Genomic DNA, 22,127 nt, shown 5'->3' on the forward strand with positions numbered 1-22,127 from the left:
CGCATTAGAGATTCGATCTCACGCTCGTCGGGTGTGTCCTACCAAAAACCCCGTACGCTGAGCGGTTGGCACCACGAAAGCGCTTATCAATGCGTCGGTTAAAACAGCAACTGTATACAACGGGCGGGAAAGCCGCCCGAACTGATAAGCAAGGTTCGTTTGTTTCTGTGCCACATCTGCCTAATGATTCGATCGATTGAGCACCGAGAGAGAGAGAGAGAGAGGTTATTTGTTCGATGGCGGGATGGAATGGAGGAATGTGCGAAGGAGGATTATTTTCGCTCTGTGTCGATGTTATTGTTTCCCTGCAAAAACAAGCCAAACGGGAGGGCAAGGGAGATCTATAGAGAGCACTATGACTTCCTCCGCCCGGAAGGGAATGGCGAAGGGTGTGTGTGTGTGTGTGTGTGTATGCTACACACGAAGGGATCCTTCTTCTTGGAGCGTAATCGGATTCCAAACTTCGGAATTTAAAGAGAGCGAAAGAGACAAAGAGGATAGAGCGCGAGGGAGAAACAAGGAGAGCGATCGAAACAGAACCAACCAGCGTGCGGCCAAGATGGAAGAGATGATTAGAAGTGGTACTCTCTGTCCTCCCCATTCCCTTCCCCACCTCCCTCGGTCCCCCGTCTCCAAGGTTTCCATCGTCTTGCTGCGCCCTTGCCCTCACCTTCACTTTTGCGCCCTAATGAGAACCTCTTGTGAGAGGAAGATTATTGCAAATTCAATTGAATTTCATTTCTTTACAAAAAGGATTCTTCCACCCCAGCTGCTGCACGTCCTCCCGGCCTTCCCCTGCACACTGCAATGGAGAGCCAAGGCAATGGTGAAATCTGTCCCACCCGCCCCACCTTCCCATCCCCACAGCGAGGGAAAGCAATTCTTGTATCACGAATTCAGTGGTAGATCAATATTTGCTTGAAAACATTTCCCCGTTCCGCTTTTCACCCGTTGCCGCTGTTTTGCTTTTCAGGCGCATTCTTCCCGGCCCCTAGGGTTTGGAAGGGAGGGGGGGGGGGAGGGGGAGGGGGAGTGGAGAGGGTGCTGTTGCTGTCAGAGTCGCGAAAGAGACCACGATAAGACCGCCGATTGCGAGATACTAGCAAACGAGATAGAGTGAATCCCTATGCGCGAAATGGTTTGTGTGGCTCTATGTGTGTGGTTGTTTGAAGCATACGAAAAAAAAGAAGACGCCCGTACACAAACACTAACTATCCTATCCTTAGCCAAATAAGCGGAGCAAGTTCGTTGCTCTGATAACATTTTTGGGATGATGTTATGTGAGTGTTTTTTTTTTGTCCGCCCAACATAGTGTGCCGCAAAGTAATGCTTGCCTGCACTCTAGTTCTTCTAGAGAGCAGCCGGGGGGGGGGGGGGGGGGGGGGGGGGGCGAATGTAACTTTCCAAAAGTAAAAGCAGGGCGAGGTGGCGAGGACAAAAAAAAACAAAAACAAAAAACAGATGGCGTTTTTGGTTTCGAAACACGATTGATCGAACACATTCGTTGATTTATTGCGTGGATGAATAACATTGTCAGAAATTATTTATTCGCATGTCGTTTGCGGACGGCGAAAGACGATGTTGCAATTGGAAATAAATAACCGAATAGCAACACAATATGTTTTGCTAGGCCAAGTAAACCAGCCAAGTAAAGTAAGGTGCTTTTGAACATTGTTTAACTGTAAGTAAACAACACAATCATTTCGCAGAGATTTTGGGTTTTAAAACAAATCTATGGCACAAAGGTAATAAGAATAAAGGTAATCTAGTTTTGATTACTAACTTCTTTTCAGGTTTTCTTTTGTCTTCAGATTTCTCTCACCTGAGATGGACAAAAACAGGGTTTAAGGAGATTTTTTGTTTTAAAGTTATTTATACAGCATTTGTCGAGTTTCTCCCCTACATTGTTAAGATTTGTTTCTTCTTCGCTTGTATGCCTCATTAATTTGCTGTGATTGTAACGATGTACTAGTAAGAGATTTGAACCGACGACCAGCGGTGTGAAAGTCCAAGTGGTTGGCACGACACTAAACCATCTCTCGCAACGAGCTACGGTTCATTACCGATCAGTTACAAAGCAATTGACCTCGAGCAAGCACCACAAGCACAAGCACAAGCGAAAAATAGAACAAAAGGGAAACCCGAAACGTCGAGCTGTTCAATACGCATTCACGCGATTAATCGTTAATTAAGAAATCAGCCATGTGAGAGATAAGAGCGGAAACAGGATGATCCGTGCCACAAAAAACATGTCATGTACAAAAAAAAAACTAAAGGCGCGATGCAAGCAACAAGGAAAGAAAAAAAAACCTACACCATTAATACACCAGCAGCGCATAAAACAAACGAGTAATAAAAATTAAGGAGCGGTAAAAGCGCTCCGCTAACCACACATACGCGACGTCCCGTTAAAGGGGTTAAAGCATTTTTTAAATAGCTAATTTCGATGGTTTTGTAATGTGGCAATCAGCAAGCCAAATAAAAAAAAGGAAAGGAAAGCACACAAATTTAGTGGCTCGCGCGCCACTCTCGCAAGCACGGCCAAACGTGCGTGTGAGGGACGGCGGTGAAACAAATCCCATGCCGCCCCCTGTTTCCTCTTCCATTCCATTTTTTTCTCTCTTCCTTTTGCTGAGCCGGAACAGAAAATCGGGTTTAACAATAGGACATAAACAAAAAAAAATAATAAAACACCAAAAAGCGAAAAACGTAACAGACAAACGTGGTGTTGAGTTGATTAGAAATTTAAAAGCATATTGGACCGCGTGTATGTGTGTGTGTTTTTTTTCTTTCAAATGGCGACACACACTTTCACCACTATCCACAACACCACCAAACTACACTATTACGTGCGCGTGTGTGCGCGTATACTTACATTTTTATGCTCCGTCGCTAGCACGTCCCACATCGAGGCGACGATTTTGGAAACTTCGCCGAACGAGGCGTTCGGGTTTTGGCCTTTGATAGCTGCCTGCGTATCGCGGAAGAACAGCGCATAGGCAGAGACGGGCCTGGCAGAAGGAGGAAGGAGCGGGTTGAAGCAAAGGTTAGTAAAGGTTGTGGCTAAACACAGGGATTTCCAGGAGTTCTCATGGCTGTGGGACACTTTATAGACTCCTTCTTAAGTGAAATGAACTTAATGTAATGGGAATCGGACCCCAATGGCACGATTGTTGGACAAATCCAATAGGAATTTCCGAAGGAGCCTGACCAAATAGGGTGCCGTAGAGTCCCATTCCCACAATACGAAGTTCACTTCCAATAGGAAAGAGTCAAGGAAGTGTCCGACAACTGTGAGAGCCCCTGCAAAACCCTGTATAGTGCACAGAAGAACGAAACAAAAAGCACCCAAAAGACGGAAAGCAAAAAAAAAAGAGTTGCACTGTATGCAAAAAAAAAAAACAGAACTATTTGCTGTCCAAATTGTTGTCTCTCTTTTTTTCTTCTTCCTCTTTAGGTGTCTTTTTATGGGTTTTGCTTTCCCTCCGCCAATCAGCTGGAAAAGCGCTTTGCAAAAAAGGGCCTAGGAGGCCGCTCATGCCTCGAACTTACTTCTGCGGCTCGTTGGGATCCCGTTTTTTCTTCTTCTTCGTGACCTTGGGCTTCTTGGCGGCGGCGGCGGCAGCGGCGGCCGCGGCCGCAGCCGCAGCCGATGCCTTCATGCCGGCCGCCCCGACGAGCGCCTCCTCCCCGTACGACGGTTCCGACGATGGGCGCTTCAGGGAGTTTGCCTGTTGTTGTTGTTGTTGTTGATGGGACGAGAATAGAGAAAAAAAAAAACAAGAAGGTCAGCAAAACGGGGCAGGATACAAATCACCCGCACACAAAAAAGAGGGCCCGCGCGATTGTGTGTGTGTGTTTGTGAAAAGCGAACGAAGCGAACGATCAAAAATCGCTGGCCCCAAAAGGTGTCACGGCACGTGTATGCCGGGAGGGGCGTCGGGAGTTCCGAAGGAAAAAAGGGACGCGAATCCTTTTTTTTTTTTCGTTCTCAAACGCACGCCGCACACACGCAGTGGGTCAACCGGTACGGTACGTCACAGTGTGTGTGTGTGTGTGTGTGTGGGGCAATTATTTATGCTGGCGCGTCGCTTACCGGAATCGTGTCGTCGCTGTCGTCGCTGGTGGTGCCGTTCTCCGTGCCCTGGCCGACCCCGTTCTGGGGCGGCGAGCGCCCAATGAAGCTGAGCGCATTTCCGCCAACGAGCTGCTGCTGCTGCTGCTGCTGAGGGGACAGCTGTTGCTGCTGCTGGGCGGGTGGTACCATCGAGGGGGACTGCTGGGGCGGCTGCATCACGTGCAGCGTGGGATTGTTGTTCGGACTAGCGTTCAGCTGATGGTAGGTCGGCTGGTTCGGCGACTGTAGCGTGTACGGGCTGTGGAAGAGAGAGAGCGAGAAAGAAAGAGAGAGGGTGAACAAATGCCACGCAATAGGGTTAAAGCAACGGCGGCCAAAAGTGTGGAAGCATCCGAAAGAAACGTGGGGGGGGAAAAAAAAACAACCCCGCAGGGCGATCAGCTGGGCGCTCGCGCGCTCCCGCACACACTCTGCAAGCAGCAGGCACGGCATGGGGGAGGCACGGTACGGCGGTAACAGGTATAAATGTTACGCGCGCGCGGACACCCAACCCCCGGCCGTTTGGGTGCGGCGGAAGCTGAAGCGGCTGGCTGAAAAACCGCTGATGATGTTGTGCGGTTGTTGTTGCCGGCGCCGCGCCGCTTGGGGAGATTTTTTTTTTAGGTTGGTTTCTCCCCCCACTGTTGGTTTATTATTTGTCGCTTGGTTGTTCTTTTTTGTGTTTTTTTTTCGGGGTGAGGAGAGAGAGAAAGCGAAGAGGGTTCAAACCGCCACGGGGTGCAGCACGCGGCCCGGTTTTTTTTGTGTGTATGTGTGTGGTTTGTTTTGCAAAATACTACTGAGCAGTACGCCACGGGGCGTGCGGCTGGAATAAAGGGCTGGAAAGATGCTGCCTACGACGAGCTCCCCCCCCCCCCCCCCCCACGCAATAGCGGTAAAATTGTGTATCGGGAGTCAAGGTCAGCTCACGGGGAATCGCGGGGGCGGGAAAAGGAGGGAAGGTCGATTTTTGTTCTTTTTTTTTTTTGGTTGCCTGTTGCACGTCGCACTAAGAGTGAAAGTGTGTTTTCGCGCCTTTTTTCGTTTCGTGCCCTCTCCCGTCGGTTTTGTTTTGATTGTTGTCGCCTGGTCCGGCCTACACCTTTCGCGGGAGAGGGAATGCAGGTGGGGGGGGGGGGGGGGGGGTGAGGGAAAAATGTGTTCGCTTAGGGTGGGTTTGTTGGTGTTGCTATTGTTGTTGGATGCGAAATAATTATTTGACACGCGTATTGATTACTTCATCAGCTGCTTCTGGACAGTCTAGAGGTCGAGGACAGCTATCATGCGATCATTTGAAGTTGCTATATACATTATTCTATGATTTTTGTTATAAAAATGCTTTTTGTTGTAGTTTTGTGATCGAAAAAAAAACACACACAAATAAATAACAATTATTGTATTTTCGGTTTGCAAGTCGAGCGGCAGCTTTTATACCGCAATTAACTCCCAGTAAAGAGCTTGACTCGATAGTGACATCGCGAGCAGTCGTTACATTACACAAACACGTCTCCAGTTCAAATCTCTTTACTTTGCAGGTACACTTATACTTTAAACTATAAGCGTGTTTTCTCTCGTGTCGTTAGCATCATCTCCTCATTTTTAGCAATACGGTTCCGCCGGTGGTACCTTCTAGTCCCAAAAAAAAAACATCTGAAGAAAAAAACATTCTGAACTTCCGCAGAAAAAAAAACAAAATCTGATCTTCCGCAGACGGAAAAAGCCGCTTGAAGAGATTTATTTAATAAAGCAAATGACATTTGTTGCGATTAAAATCTGGTTGCCATTCCATGTATGTGGCAAATCAAACGAGAGAAAATGTCAAAGCGTATGATGAGTATTACACCATCACATACCGCGGTTAGGTATCGCACTTCAAAGACATAATTGTAACACTGGTTTATTCGATTCGTGTTGTGATTTTCTGTTCTTTTCGATGGACGCATCGCAGCTTTAAGCGTTTGTTTGATTCTTCTGCCTTACTCGCAGCCACACAACACGGCCGGATGTTTTAACGAAATACCAATTCCGTAGACTGTTTGGAGACGGGAAAGCTGTTAAAAAAAAAGGATGAGCTGTTTTGCATTCCAGTGCCCAGCGGCCAAGCCTCAACTGTTTGCCGTACAGTGGTAGAACGCAGACCGGGACCATAAACCAGTTCCAGCCGCATTATTAATTCGATTACTAATTGGACGGGAAATGGCAAAACAGGCAGCAAAGGACAGGTGTGTGTTGCGTACAGTACCATGCAGTTAACAGAGCTTTTATTTTCAGCTTTAAAAAAGGTATCATTCTCAATCTTATCCTTAATGAGCTCCAATTACTTCGAGAATACTAACACGCCACGCGCGGACGACGACAGGCAGATAACTGGCGACCATGCATGTGTTATTGGACGGGTGGGTAATTGGGTTGTAAAAATAAGGAGAAAAAAAATTACGTACCAATTTTACAGGCACAGATTATAAATGTAATGGCTCAATAGCACAAATGCCACTAGCATATAATTTTATACGAGAACCTTGATCAAAACATGTACCGGACTGGGCAGCTGGGTCACTACAACGACCCAATCGAGATGGCTGCATTGCCAGCGTTCAGGGCTGTTTCGCTGTCGATTAATTTATTTTTTTATACATTCCCGGTCCATTCTGGCCGTGGCCGAGGTGCAAGGAAGATGGATCGAGTAAGATAATCGACACATCCTTTTATGTGTTTTTGGAAGCAAAGGCTGGATTTAAAATGGAACCTGTTCTCGGTCCGGCTGGCAGAAAGCGAATTGTACTTGAGTCGACAATAAACTGCATGCCCGGTGGGAAATTCTCGTAAGCTCTGCTGTCAGGCATCGTTAGCTAGACGTCGTCAGATTCAGTGTAATTTCATGTGACATAAATGGATGCACGCAGAAATGACGCAATATCAATCATCTACCGGACGCACTCTAGTTGTTCGACCAACAGGGATATAAAAAATCCCCAATCCAGGGCTGCTCCCAACCTTTCCCAAGTACATTCTGTAAATTTCCATAAAATTCTTCGCTCGAAAAGTTTGAGCGCATTTTTCTTCGCCCCGTTCAAACCCGTGACTGCGCTAGACAGTGGCGAATTTATTATTATGCATGGTTGCATTAGATTATTAATGGTTCTTTTTATCCTCTCCCCCAGCTGTCAATCCAGCATAACCAGCCCGCACGTGAGATGGTGGGATTGGCTGCGGTTGCAGGCTGTAGAGTTTGATAATTAACTTTCATCGTGCGCAATTATTGACTAACAAAAATGCTCGCTTTCGGCTACTGCCGGGCGGCCGTAATTCGATCAATCAACATTTCGATTTCAAAATCAAACCGAAATCGTACAACTGAAATATTTCCGGCTAATTCCAAACTTCCATCCGAGGACGGTGATTAGTTCTAGCCCCATCTGCATACGCTGCAAATGGAACGTATCGCTAGTTACAGCATTGCAATGGTTTTTTTTGTTGCCTGGCGCGCATTTCCCTCCCGAGCGGGCGAAGGATGCATCTTGGAAATCGGAATATTCCCGGAATGGTATCGATGGAACTCCATTTATTGGTGCCTTTGTGCAGCTGGAGTGATGGAGAACATTGCCTGATAGTTGGGTGGCTTTGGAAATGATTTATTTAAAACCAGATATTCCATTTATTTTAATATTTTGTTGTTACTAGAGTGCTTCCATTGCACGAGACTTGCTTCCTGAAGTATACAAATTCAAAGCCGGTTAATGGTCATGTATGATGTACTGCGAACAATTCATTGATTTGAAATAAGCTATGCCAGAAAGTTTGGCAAGGAGTATTTCTGTAACTACGTCATGGAGTGTTACGACCTGTAAGTTGGACTCTGAACTTTTTGGACTAGCGACTTGACATCTCGATTATTGAACTTATGAACTCGACGTTAGGTACTCTTTGAAAATGATATCGCACCTAAACGATCGCAACTTCTTAAACTAATCTTCTCAATTGCTTGATTTTTATAACTAACCCTTGGAATTGTATGCTTATTGAAATTAGCATCTCAACTTCTGCTATTAGATATATCAATTCCTTGGATAGCCCCTCTGAGCTTGATGATACAACTTCTTGAATTCAATATCTGAACTCCTTAGAATTGACAACTCAACTGTGAGAGTTATCTCAACCTTCTGGACGCGACATCACTGCTGATTTGTATTGACAACTTAACCATTGAAGATGTGTGTTTATGGTCTTGACATCTTACTTGACATCTTACCTTCTTGGACTGTATCATATCAAACTCACATACTTCATATGTCAACTTCAAGAACTAGATATTACAATTCCTAGAACTACATGTCTCAACTCTTTGGAGTTGGTGTCTGAACTGCATGGGCTTAGTCATCCCAATTACTGGAGAAACCACCGTAAGATGAAAATCATGAAAGGATACCTGTTTTTTCACCCCAAAATATCTTGGATATGTCCCAACGCGAACTTCAATAAATTTGGATCACAAAAACATTATTGGCAGAAGACGGGTTGTGATTAACCGATTGTTCCTGGTTCCTTACCTGTGATGGTTCATATCTTGGTGCCATTGGCCGTAGCCGGACTGCTGCTGGTCCTGCAGCAGGCCCACCATATGGCCGGATTGCTGCTGGGTGCTGCCGTGCATCTGATACTGCTGCTGCTGCTGGGGATGCTGCTGCTGATGGTGTTGTTGCTGCTGCTGCTGCTGCTGCTGCTGCTGCGGTTGCTGGTGCTGCAGGTGGCTGTTCATCGACTGTATGTCGAACTCGTCGTCGCCGAACGACGGTGTGTGAAACGTCTGCAACGAGTTGGTGGGCAAATGCAAAACACAAAAGGTTAATGAGGTGTGTGCATTAGAGGGTTTATGCAAATAGGGCTGTGCGCGCAAATGACGGCTGCAGCTGGAACGCGTCAACCGAAGGCTCCAGCTGCGCACCACCCTCCCATGTCCGCCCTGTTTAGTTAATGTTTTTTTCCCCGTTCCGTTTTTTTTTCTATCTCCACTAAATGTATGTTGTTTCGGTATCCACTGCCACCGATCTTGGGATTGTTTTGGCATCGAGCATTGGCAAACACGATTGACGCTTGTGTTTTCTTTATCCGTTTGTTCCGCCCGGGCCCGACTAGGCAGGTTAATAGTACGTTAATATGCTGCGTTAAGCTGTAAGCAGCGCGATAATTCATCCTTATGAAAATGTCACCCACCCCCGGGTGTACGCACTTAAATTCTTCCGTCATCTTCCCACCCCACCAGGTGGCAGGCAGCGACTGCAACCTCGCCTCGCTTATTAATCCCCAATCTCCTCGGTTCGCGCTCGGGCAATTGAATTTTAATCTTGTGCTAATTTTAATTGAACATTGAACGACCGAACGGGTCAGCTGGTACCATTTAGCACAGGACAGGCTGGAAGTGAGGAGCAGGAGGGACAATAAAAACAGCAAAAAAGAGGGGAAGGGGGGGGGGGGGAACACTCCGCTTCAGAATGAAAGCATAAACGGACACTTAACTTTTTCCTCCTGCCTGGGTCGTCCTAATAAAAAAGCGAACACAGGGCAATGAAATGCGATGCAAGCTCTTTTTTTATTATTATTATTTTAATGATACATTCTTCTTCCTTCCTCCCTCGCTTGCGCCATTTCTCGCGCTCGCCAGCGTGCTCTTTGTTCCCGCTTTATGCGCGAAACTATACGAAGCGAGTAAAGTTTTTACGACAGCAATCGTCTTCGGGCTCTCTCCTGCTTGCTCCTTCCACCTGTTTCCGCTGATGCGAACGGACATGGACATAGCTCCGTGTCGCTCCAATAGCTGACCTTCACATCGCACTGGCAAGACCCCGGGATCATCCCGAGGTCGAACAAGGGGACAACAAAGGATACCAGCGCTGCCCCGCCCGCAACTCGGCGATGCTTCGCTCGCAGGAGCAGCGCAATAAGACGGCAGTAAAAGGCGACCTCATCTTGTCGTCGGGGCAGAGCAACCGAACGAAATGCACCGCTGACGGGATGACGGGCAGGAAAGGATGCAGCACGGTCTATTGGACCGCGCGTTTGCAGCACTTTTACGACCCACAGATGCAAACACGCTGGATCAGCGAGCGCTGCAGAATCATCTCCGCCAAGAGTTTTGCTAAATCCCCGGGAAATGGGCGTGTGTGCACTCGACAGGACGGTTGCGCTTTATGCTTTCGCTCGTCGGTTCGGAAAGATTTTTCATCAACCAACAAAGCTGCCGGTTGCGATTGATTCTTGGTGTTGTTGGACCTGATGGTGGTGAGCTCAATGCATTTCACTTCAGGTGCGTAGTAGGACAGTGTGGAGGATGTATGGATCCGCTCGGCCTTAGTGTTACGCACGCTGGAAATTCAACCGACAACCTCCCAAAACTTTTTTGAAAACGAGAAAGGTCTGTTGTTATCTTTTTTTTACACTAAAAGCATTTACCGCGCGGGAGGACGCCAACTCTCACACCGTTCTGTAGCAGCGGTTCGTGGGTTTTTTTTACGGTTGCTATTTTTGAGAACATTGCTAGCGAAAAGTAGGTCACAGCATCCGTCATCTTTGCTTTCATCAAACGCATTCATGCCTTTTTTTATTATTATTTGAGTCGTGTCGGCGTCGCCAAATTGGAAAAAACCATCTCAACCATTTACACCTGTGCGCTCACGAATCGGGCGGAGACCAAACCAGACGGAATGAAATAAGACATAAAATCCTGCCCGAGAGGCGAGGTAACAAATAGATTAAAATTCGAATCGTCTGTCTGCAAGGGCAGCCGTTTTCCACCCGCCCAAGACCGCGAACGCCCAGGATACAAGTAAACTAGTCACGCCGCGGATCGTATTAACGCAAAACAATCAACTTCAGATAATAACAAAGCGTTACACCGGCTGTGCACTTTTGTTTCTGGTGCCATGCTCAACGCGGAAAGGGGGGAGTGCGCGCATAACAAGTGCAGTGCGATGCGAAAACAAAACCAGAAGAAACAAACACACACCAGAGGGAAAATCCGCTGTGATAAGGCGGGTGCGGCAATGCGGTAAAGGGATGATGATAAAGTGCAAACCCCGGGGCGTGTAATATTGTTACGTCTTTGCGGTGGTGCGGCGGTTGGATGGGCAATAAAGGCGCCGATTGCTATGGTTGCACCGTAACAAGCAACATCATTACCTCGATAAGCAGCAGCAGAAAAGACAATGCTGTTCCGGCACAGGTACATTTCACGAGAACTAGAAGAACAACTTCAAAACACCTCTGTTGCACACCTTAGTGTGATATAGTTGATGCAGTTGGCGTACCACCCACGATTGCCACCTTCGTATTGGTTGATATGGGTTTGTTTTAATGCCAGGAAGTAACGAAGCCTCCAAGCTATGTAAGGCTACAGAAACATTTGATGAACTAATCAACTGTCTCCGCCTGACGTTATGCAAACAGTATGACATTGGCCCCCCGTTAGGCTTCTCACAAAAAACGCCTAACATTAGGCAAAAAACATTTGTTAGCTGCACCAAGGTTCATGAAGGATACAGCTCGTTGTATAGCTCATTTTTTAACTAATACAAAGATTTTGGATTTGACAGTTACTTCGTTCCAGTTTTACATGCACGCACACACAAGCTCGAAGTGAATGGGGTGTTAATTTGGCGATTTAGGGGGGAAAAATTAATTGAATGCGTTACAAAAAGTGAATAAATAAACTGGACGAGGTAAATGTCACACTAAGATTTCCTCTACTTAATTACATTTGTCAATTCCTTAAGGATACATCAACTTGTATCTCATATAGACTAATAGTGTACTCTCTGGAGCGCATCCACGACTCCGATCCGACTCCGGCTATTTTTAGTCCTGTTCCGAACAGGACCACTAGTTCCGTCCGAAGTCAGCCGGAGTCGTCCGACTCTGACAAAATCGGAATAACTAGTTCAGTTCAGTGTCATCCGGAGTCGCCTGGAGTCATCCGGAGTCGCCCGGAAGCGGCCTGAGTAGCCTGGAGACGGAGTCATCCGAAGTTGTCCGGAGTCGTCCGAGGTCGTCCGAGGTCGGCCTTAGGCGGCCTGTGTTGTCTGGAGTCGGAATCATCCGAAGTCGTCTGGAATAGGACGGACGCTAGGAGTCGCCCGGAGTCGCGCAGAGTCGTCCGGAGTCGTCTGAAATCGTCCTGGAGTCGGAATCATCCGAAGTCGTCTGGAATAGGACGGACGCTAGGAGTCGTCCGAAGTCGCGCAGAGTCGTGCGGAGTCGTCTGAAATCGTCCAGAGTTGACTGGAGTCGGAGTCGTCCGAAGTCAGAAAGATTCGTCTGAAGTCATCCAGTGTCGTCCGGAAGCGGCCTGAGTTGTCTGGAGTCGGAGTTATCCGAAGTAGTCCGGAGTCATCTGGAGTCGTCCGAAGTCTTCCGGAATCATCGGGAGTCGCCCAGAAGCGGCCTGAGTAGCCTGGAGACAGAGTCATCCGAAGTTGTCTGGAGTCGTCCGGAGTCGTCCGTGGTCGGCCTAAGGCGGCCTGTGTTGTCTGGAATCGGAATCATCCGAAATCGTCCGGAGCAGAACGGACGCTAGGTCGTTCGGAGTCGCGCGGAGTCGTCCGGAGTCGTCCCAAAACGTCCGGAGTTGTCTGAAGTCGGAGTCGTACGAAGTCAGAAAGAGTCGTCTGAAGTCATCCAGAGTCGTCCGGAAGCGGCCTGAGTTGTCTGGAGTCGGAGTCATCCGAAGTTGTCCGGAGTCGTCCAGAGTCATCCGAAGTTGTCCGGAGTCGTCCGGAGTCGTCCGAAGTCTTCCAGAATTGTCCGGAGTCGTCCAGAGTCATCCGGAGTTGTCTGGAGTCGGAGTCGTCCGGAGTCAGCAGGAGTCGGCTCCACCAACTTTGTCTCCGACCAACTCCGGACGATTCTGGACAACTCCGGACGACTCCGGACGACTCCAGGGGACTCCAGACGATTTCAAACGACTCTGGATAATCCTGGGCGTATTTTCCTTCCAGTGTCGTTTCCGATGTTTTTTGAGTCAGATCGGAGTCGTATTCGATTTTTTTTTCCAATTGTACCCATCATCAATAAATATAGACTTTCATCAGCAACATTAAATTTATTTAAGAAGAAACACATACAAAAGAGACAAGATACAACATTAACTTATAATGCATACCTTCAGGGTAACAATTTATTAATGTAAATAAAAGTTTGTCAATTTGGCAGTTTAACAAAAAACATCAAAAATTGGGTTCACAATATGACAACACCACGTCAGCGAGAGTGTCCGGAATGTGCCAAATTGGCGTGCAGAACAACCCTTCAGGCAAGCTCCCGTACCTTAAGCGCCCACAGTTATGCAACCACCGGTACATTTGTTCACTTTCCGGGTGCTAAATACGCATGCGAAACCCGATTTCTATTCTGCTCCAACTTTATCACTCAAGCAACGGAAACGCCTTCTCTTCGCACATTTTTGTAAAAATAGCTTTCCTTTCTCTCCCATCCTCATGCGATTTTCAATATCCACCACAATTAAATCAACGCACAGCGCACCAAAAGGTGGACCGGTTAGCTTGTAGCTGATTGATGATTTACCGTTTGATTACATGCAATGAATGGCTAATGCAGCAGCAGCAGCACCGGCACACAAAACAGTCTTGTTGTTGTGTTGGTGGGGGTTTGCTTTTGTTTTTCTCAGGCTTTTTTTGCGTTTTCTCGGGAGGGAGGGCCTCGGAACTCGAAATGAAATTAATTCCAAAACCCTAAGCGCTAATCACTTCCCAGTTTTTCCTTCCACCCACACTGTAGGGTTTGCTGGTATATCCCGAAACCATTTTTTTTTTAGCACAGCTTGTTCAGCTTGTTAACACCAGAAAAGGGGTGGGGGGAGGGGGTGAACAAGGTTTCATAAAGTGCATGGAGGGGAGCGCGCGCGCCACTTACACAACACAACTTCGGAGGGGAGGAGTCGGTTTAATGAAGGTAAGAGCGCAAAGAAGCAGCAGAAGAAAACTGGACATGATTAAAAGCAAAACAACCAGCAACAGTTGCTGCTGCTGCTGCTGCTGCACAGAAAACAAACAGCAAACGAGCTCATTCTCTTTCGTCTTTCGTCGATCTCGCAGCTCCCATCCTCTCCCTCGCTACCCGGTGATGTGAAAACATTTTTATGATTTCCAACCCAACTGTAATATGATTGTATCTTTATTTCTTCCCCTCTGCCTCCTCCTCCTCCCTGCTCTCTTTTCCCTTCCACACAGCTTTCCCCTCTCCGCTGTGCTTTTGTCAGTTCGTTTTTGTTGTTGTTGTTGTTTTAAACCGAACGTGAAATAATACAAATAAATATTTATGCAAACCCATGTTGTTCTCCCTCTCTCTCTCTCTCCGCTAACCTTGGGTTAAGGGCCGACGTAAAAAAAAAAAACAGGGAAGCCGAGGAGACAGGCAACATATGAGTGCATGTGTGTGTGTATTTGTTGCACGAGTTGCCACGCAAGAACAATAGTGTAGCCGCCCATTGTGTCACGTCATTAGTTTGCAAAGCCACACACCACCACCAAAGACAACAATACCGTGGCGGGTCCAAAGGTCCAACTCCAATGTCCCCTTCCTTCTGCAAGCCCGTTTCCGCAAGTTTATGCTTCACATGTGTGGGTGGAGGGTTTTTAGGGTGGGTAGGGAGGGGAAGGCAGGAAAAAAAAACGGTCACAAAACAAAGTGGCCAGTATGTTGTGGCCTAAGAAGTATGCTGCTGCACACGGAGGGGGAGCTGCAGCATGCATAAATGCAATTCCTCCCACCAGTTCCATCGCCGCAACCTTCTGCAACAAAACTGGGGTAACGCAGTGAAGGAGAGATATAGAGAGAGAGAGAGAGAGAACTGATGCTGGTGGTGGAAAACTCTTTGGTACACACAGTGGTGAGAATATCATTTTCCTGCCCTCACTGCTCCCTCCCAACCAACCTTCTCTTTGCCTCTCTCTCTCTCTCTCTCGTGCGATCTTTCTCCCTTCCACCCTTCTATCTGTCTCTCCAGCCCAACATAAAACCAGCACAGCTCACAAATGAGGTCAATCATGTTTCGACGAACCGATATGTATGTGGATAACAAGAAACCCAACCACATCGGCGATGTCCCCCCCCCTCCCCACCATCGTGAAGAAACATAAATATGTCTGTCTGTGTGTGTGTGTCTTTCTTGGTTTCTGTATCTGACGATGTTCTGGTTTTTCTGCGACCTTGTATTGCGACGACGCTGTAACTCGAGAAACACACATTCGAATCCGTTGCGCGAAAGATGGCGATTTTCGTGCGACGTTGACGCGACACCCTGAGCCTGGGAGCCCGAGAAGAATCCAATGTATACATTTCCAGTGTGAAGAATAAATTTCCAATGTCCTACAGGGAGTCCACACAGAAGCATTCGGCACCATCCTGCTTGCGACTAAACTAGTGACGCACCACCACCGTGGAGCATTGCTCCAGCAATTTCCTTCACACACACACACACACAGAGCCACAGACATGCTATATTTGCCCTCAAAGAGCTATCGTATTGGCGACACAAATGGGTCGTCGCCTGGGTTCTTCCGCGAGCGTTCTGTCAATATTGTAACACAACTTCTCTCCCTCTCTCTCTCCGTGTGCGAGTCTTATCACACCGATTCTCAAAGGCTAAATGTAAATAATAATGCGTGTGTGTGTGTGTGTGTGTATGAATGCTGTTCTGTGAGCCCATAAACTACTACACACTTCCACACGCTCCAGGCACTGCGATGCCCTAGTGTGTTCTTTCTAGTTAGGAATGAGTTTAAAAATGGTTTTCCCTTTTTAATTATGTTTTTTTGTTTTATTAATTCTTGCAAACAAATTGCAACGTACCGGAGTAAATAGTAGAATAGTATATCCCCCCCCCCCTGGTTCGATAAGACGGAAGGACACGGAACCCGTAATATGGCGGCGTAACTCTTAGCGACAGAGACAGACAGAGGCGACACACCACCGTCCTGCATCGCTTGCCGCTCTTATTAAGGAAACGTTCTACGTTAATGCGCCCTTATCTGTGTGTTTAAGCAGCCGAAGGGAACAACAAACTAAATATACAAGCAAGCAAGCAAAAAAAAAGGGTGATAAGGAACTTGTTTAGGGATGAACGTAAGTTTCCACACTGTTGGGAGAGGTGAACGCACAGTAGATACGACATTGGGACGGAACGGTTTGGACGCATTGTTTGAAAAAGGTTTTAATTGAAACATATTCATGCTTGCTTATGTGTGATTGAAATTGTTTTTTTAAGGTAAAACATCAGACCTTCAACATTATAAAATGATAACGATTCTATGATTTTCTATATTGTTTGGAGGGACAAAAAAAACTCCTGAAGTTGCGATACTTCTAGACCAAACAAGATCATTTCGAGCAACAAAAATATTCATTTCAAATGACAAGGTTTGAGACAGCTTTACAGAAAACGTGTACGTTCCATTCTACCCTACTTGATTTTGTCTAGGACAGAGCACAAACGGTGAAATTGAAAGAGTGCCACCATATTTGCAGCGATAAAAAAAAAACAAATCGATACGCTGATGGACGACAACCGAATGATCCGAAATAGACGATAGACGGTTCGCTGTAATAAAAAAAAGGATTCGATTCCGCTTTTTTTCTCATCTCTTCTGGATAAGCAAAACGGTCGTGTCTATCAGCTTTTCTCGGTGTGTCGAGTGAGTTGTCCGAACACTCATGTACACACACACACACACACACCCAGAAACCTTTCGCAGAACATAGCAAAAGCAAGTAATAATGTAACATGTGTGTATCGGAAGAACGAAACTGATACAAAGTTATCAGCAGCGAGCAGCACTTTTTCTATTGATTATCGAGCAAAGTTTGGGGAAGGTAAAAGGGGGAGATAGGAGGAGAAAGGAGGGCACAACAAACATAAAATAAGGGGGGGGGGGGGGAAATTGGGAGCAGCGGGGGTTATCCAAGAGAAGTAAAGTGCGCACAACATTTCCTCTATTTCTTTTTTTGTATGTTCCACGAAACAGCCAAACACTAAAAGCACAAGCGATTGCGTTATTATTATGTTTCTCTTACTCCAACTGTACTGTTTCTGTTTCATATCTTGAGAGGATTTGGCTATCCGCTTTGATAAGATATCGCCCTGTTTTCGTGTGCGTGTGTGTGTGTGCGTGGGACAAAAAAGATTAGATTGGTGTTATTTAAATTTTTAATTACGCTTCCCGCTACCAGCAACCATCTTCCGGTACAGCCACAGTGATTCGATTTTGCGGTTAGAGCAAAAAGAAGACACCTTTAGAAGGAGAAGAAGCAGATCTACGTGTGTGTGTGTGTGTGTGTGTGTGTGTAACCAGTTCTTGGATTAGAGCAAACTGAAGCCAGGATCGTACCAGCCCGAAACACAGGCGGCAGCATATCGGGTACGATAGCAACTGGAGCACACGCAACGGTTCCTGTGCGGGCTCACTTGTAACGATAACGTTGGTGTTTGCGTTTTTCGTGTGGATTGTTCTACAACGATTCTGCCAGTGCCTGTGGTGCTCCACTGATAGCATCATCGGAACAAACAAACCAGCAATAAACATTAAGAGAAGCGAGACAGGGAGGAGAGCGTATCGGAGAAGAAGAGCAGCAACAGTACTCTCCCTCCGGCCAGTATTACATGTGTAAACTCTGTGCGACTATAAAGATATGCAGGTATATGCTTCCCTGGCTATTGCTTTGCTTGGGAATGTTATCTTAAAATCGTTTCGTTATCGATTTCGATTGCTTGTGAACGGGAGTATGGCGCGCTAGGGATTCGATACTGAACGCACCAGTAAGAGCGAGTGAATGGTGCGTGCTTCATGTACGCTTGCAGCGCTACGCGTACCGATCGGGCTCAGTGGTTCAATTGGTAGGTCTATGTGTGCAGACAGGCAGCGGCGCGCCAGTATCTAGTTCTAATCTCGGATGGAAAATGTGAGCAACATGGAGAGCTGTAGGACCTGTTTCTCTGAAATGTTTATACACATTGATTGATGTATTATCTTATTTCCTATATTACATTAGACTATACGTACCTTCCTCTAAAATTATAAAATCACATCAGTTTCAGTTTATAAATGTACAATCATCAATCAACAGCAACAATAGACGGGGATGGTCTTTTGCACTCTGAGTGTCCCCGCCGATCGGCCTTATTCTAAACCGTTGCAATCTAGTTTAACGGTTGCAATCAAAAAGGCAGCGAAGAAGAGCACACACACTATAAACTTGACAACAACCTTCTTCTACTGCGATAAGAACCATTTGCACACACACACAGAGACACAGTGAGCTGAATGTGCAGTTTCAGAGTGTGTTGCACCACACACCACTAGCGGCTGTGTGCTGCGCTCTCGCCGTGCTGCCGATGCTGCCTGACCCACATCGTGTGATGCCTGTGTTGGCGAGTGGCGTGCGCAACTTTTACGCATAATAGAAAGCTACTAGCCTAAAAGTGGAACAAAACTAGCGAAAATGGACACAAGGGGAAAACGGGGCCGGGCTGCTGGACCCCGTGTGCGGGGTTGAGCTGAGCACTGATAAGTGGAGAGTCTGCTGCGGATCGGATCGAAGCCCTCTCCTCTGCCCAAGGGCATAAATAGAACAACTTAGAAAATGGTGTAAAGATCTTTGCGAAATAGTGATTCTAGTACAGCCGGTACGCGTCTCGAATTGCGTATAAAACAATTGCAATGATGTCATCCGCTTAGGAGGGGTTAAAGGGCATGGGATTCCCGTTTTCCGATTACACCGATGAATGATGGGCGATGGTGTCATTCTTGTGTCACCTAGAGCGCTGGACACGGCTGGACAAAACTCAAAGCGCATCGCAAAAGGTCACCCGGGACAGGGGGGGCGTGGGGCAGCAGGGAGTAGTACTGGTAGTAAAAGCATCTCAATCATTCCGTTCCAGTAATCCCATTCATCCGCTTCGTCTCGCATGCAAACATTAAATTAGCAAAACGCGGCAAAACTTGTCCCATTCACAAAACAGTGAACGACGGGGCACGGGGGTGTTTTTTTTATGGCGCCCTCCACGCGAGAGGCGTCAGGAAAACTTTTTTACGACCGCAAAACGACGTGTGCCGCCTACTTTTTCCCACCGGCCCGGGAGGCGAGACGAGCCTTTTCAGCACCTTGCTCCGGAGGGACAACGCTGTTCCGTGGACAGCAAAGGGAGAGGAACAAAAAAAAAAAAGCTTGGGGCGCGGGCGCTCGCCCGAACTAATCCTGCATTTACGATTTGCATTTGCAGCTGCAGCGCGTTGAAACGTGTGCAGTTAGCAGGCCGGCGGGCAGCGGCGATTGACATTTATTGTGATTAAATTAGCGCCCAGCGTGAGTGCGTGGTTGTTTCGTCAAACTTTGCGAACATGCGTCACCCCGCGTTTGCCGATGCACGCTTGATTAGATCAGCGCAATTCGATGGTGTTGGTTTTGCATTTGATCGTAAAATATGTGTTACTAATTTGATATGAAATGTGCGCTTTCCCGCAGGGGGCCATCATTCCTACGTTCCTAAATTGTTATTTATTCAAATTGTCTTTTCCGGTGTAATATGTGCAGGCAGGCGCTTCAAACGTATCGCTCTATCATGCGTACGTATTAATGTGCATTTTTCACTCCAAATTTCCACCCAAAAGCCATTCGAAATGTGTGCAGCATCCGAGTGTTTCTTGGGAAGAGGCATCGTTTGTTGGAATTGTATTTTTATTTCCAAACTCCCGGCACTATTATCGTGACATTTGAGAATGAGCATTTCGATCTGTTTGCTTAAAAAAAAAGCTCTACCTCAAATTCTTTTTTTTTTACGGAAAAACAAAATCTGACCTCAGATGTACCTCCGTTCTTAATGAGCAGGAACTAGCATGGAAAGCGCTGAATTGAAAGCACAGGCGTGACCGATGAGTGTTTATAAAATATTACATTAAGGTAATTCCAACTTTTGCAAATTGCAGTCAAACAATCGACGATCGCCGTCGACTGCCTGCAGCCTTGAGCGCTGTAAGCCTTGAGTGGTAATACAGGGTGTTCCAGCAGTTCTCATAGCTGTGGGACACTTTCTTGACTCTTTCTTACACGAAATGAACCTAATGTAATGGGAATTGGACTCTATAGCACCCTGGTTGGACAAATCCAATAGCAATTTCCAAAGAGCTTGTCCAACAAGAGTGCCATTAAGTCCAATTTACATCATTTGTAGTTCACTTCACATAAAAAAGTGTACCACAACTATGAGAACCCCTGGAAAACCCTATAAACACAGGACAACGATGTGCCCTGGCATAGAGAGGGAGAGTAAAGGGATTGGTAGCGAAGGTAAGCAATCTTTCTGCTTCCCAAATCAAACAGCAATCTTTGATCGCATGATGATGAATGGTGCGCCTCGCTGTTGCCTTTCTTTCTCCGTATTTTACCCCACCCCGCTCGGTCGCCTCTCCAGAAGCGAGTTGCTGGCTTTTAATGCAGCGAGAAATTGGAAACTCACCGAGCCGGTCTGTGGTAAATTTGGTACGGGTGTATCTATTTCTGAGGAAATGGTGAATTAGCATCCACCATTCGGTAGAATTGAGCCTGATTGGCAATTAAAGAAAGTAAAAACTATTGCATTGAACAATAAAATGGGATAACGAAAAACAAACAGCGTTAGTAGTAATGCTTGCCTTGTAGACGGAACACGACCAGTTGAAGAGGAAAAAAAACATTGCAAGCGCTACAAAACGTAGGCAATAAAAAATAACTTATAAAACTACTGTTATTTTATCGTTTTAGTTTTCCCTTTTTTTCTTTTTGTTGAATATAATTCATAAACACTTTCACCTAATTAAGTAAATCGTAAATGTTGTGGAAAGAGGGGGTCGTCGTCTTATTTCGTACGATGAAGGGGATGAAGTTTCGTTGTTTTCTATTTATTGAATGTTTCCTCATATGTTGTAGAGTGTCATTTAATTACACTATTTTCTACCATACAATTTCATACCTTTTTGTGGTACCGTGTGTGTGTGTTGTGTGTGTGGTTTGAAACATCTGTCTTACTATCACAAAAATCGATGGAATATCAATCATTTAGTTTTATTTTTAGAAGCAATTGTGTTTCCCCCGGTATGAGAATCGATCACGCGACCTACCGCGTACGAGACCAATCGTTTATCCGTGCGGCTATCCAGCAGCTCTCCCGTTGGAGCATTAATTACTGTTCTGATTCGGAACCATTCGAAGGATTCTAGCTTTCACGGAGATTCCATGTCGTTGGAAGCAGCAATAATACGTCATTCGCATGAATTAAAGTAAATCATTACCGATAGCTAAGTTTTATGGAGCATCACGAACAGTTTGAAACGAAACTAGTGGATAATATGTTTGCTACCAGGGCAAGGCACATTCCACTGCTCCAGCCGTTTTAAAAATCAGCGATTAAGCTGACCTACAATTCCGGCCACTCGCTCGGATACTTCGAAACCTTCATTCCTTCACGAAACTCCGTCACTCTCTGTGTATGTGTGTGTGTGTGTGTGTGTGTGTGGGGGGGGGTGGGTGGGGAGGCGTTTGTGTTAAAGCATGCGTGAGAGCCTGCTGCACACTTACAATGCACATTTTCGCACTCCGGAAGTAGGAACCGGCCGTCGTTGGCATTGTGCTGCAACGGCGTCGTAACCTACAAACCGCCTTGCCTTCCCTTCTTGCCCGCCTTGCCTTGCCCAACAAAGCCTAACCTCAAACGTAACGTGGCCCGCTTCTATTAGGCAATAGAATCGGCACACACACACACACACCTCCACCAGTACAGAAACAGACAATGAGCAGTGGCGAAGACGGTGAGAGCGGTAAGTTGGGGTGCGAGAATTATGCACCGAAAGGCGTACAGGGCGAAATCCACGTAACAAGTACAGCAGAGTTAGCAGCAATATAGTAGATATAATTTCCTTCTTTCAAACCTCCCCCCACCCCACCCTTCGCCTCGTGTTTATATATTTTTTTT

At 46.5% G+C, this 22,127-nt stretch overlaps 1 protein-coding gene across 2 annotated transcripts in view; it reads right to left on the bottom strand.

The window, feature by feature from the left end:
* LOC1271977 (TOX high mobility group box family member 3) overlaps window positions 1-22,127 on the bottom strand; it is a 55,497-nt gene that overhangs the window by 20,465 nt on the left and 12,905 nt on the right. For both annotated transcript variants that reach the window (XM_061657522.1, XM_061657526.1), the window contains exons 3-6: window positions 8,665-8,921; window positions 4,097-4,376; window positions 3,553-3,731; window positions 2,876-3,011 (exon numbers count right to left, since the gene is read on the bottom strand). In XM_061657522.1, the coding sequence (XP_061513506.1) occupies window positions 2,876-3,011; window positions 3,553-3,731; window positions 4,097-4,376; window positions 8,665-8,921 (852 nt within the window). The remainder of the gene's footprint in view (window positions 1-2,875; window positions 3,012-3,552; window positions 3,732-4,096; window positions 4,377-8,664; window positions 8,922-22,127) is intronic.

Source organism: Anopheles gambiae, chromosome X, assembly GCF_943734735.2.
Source record: "Anopheles gambiae chromosome X, idAnoGambNW_F1_1, whole genome shotgun sequence".
Lineage (NCBI taxonomy): Eukaryota > Metazoa > Arthropoda > Insecta > Diptera > Culicidae > Anopheles > Anopheles gambiae.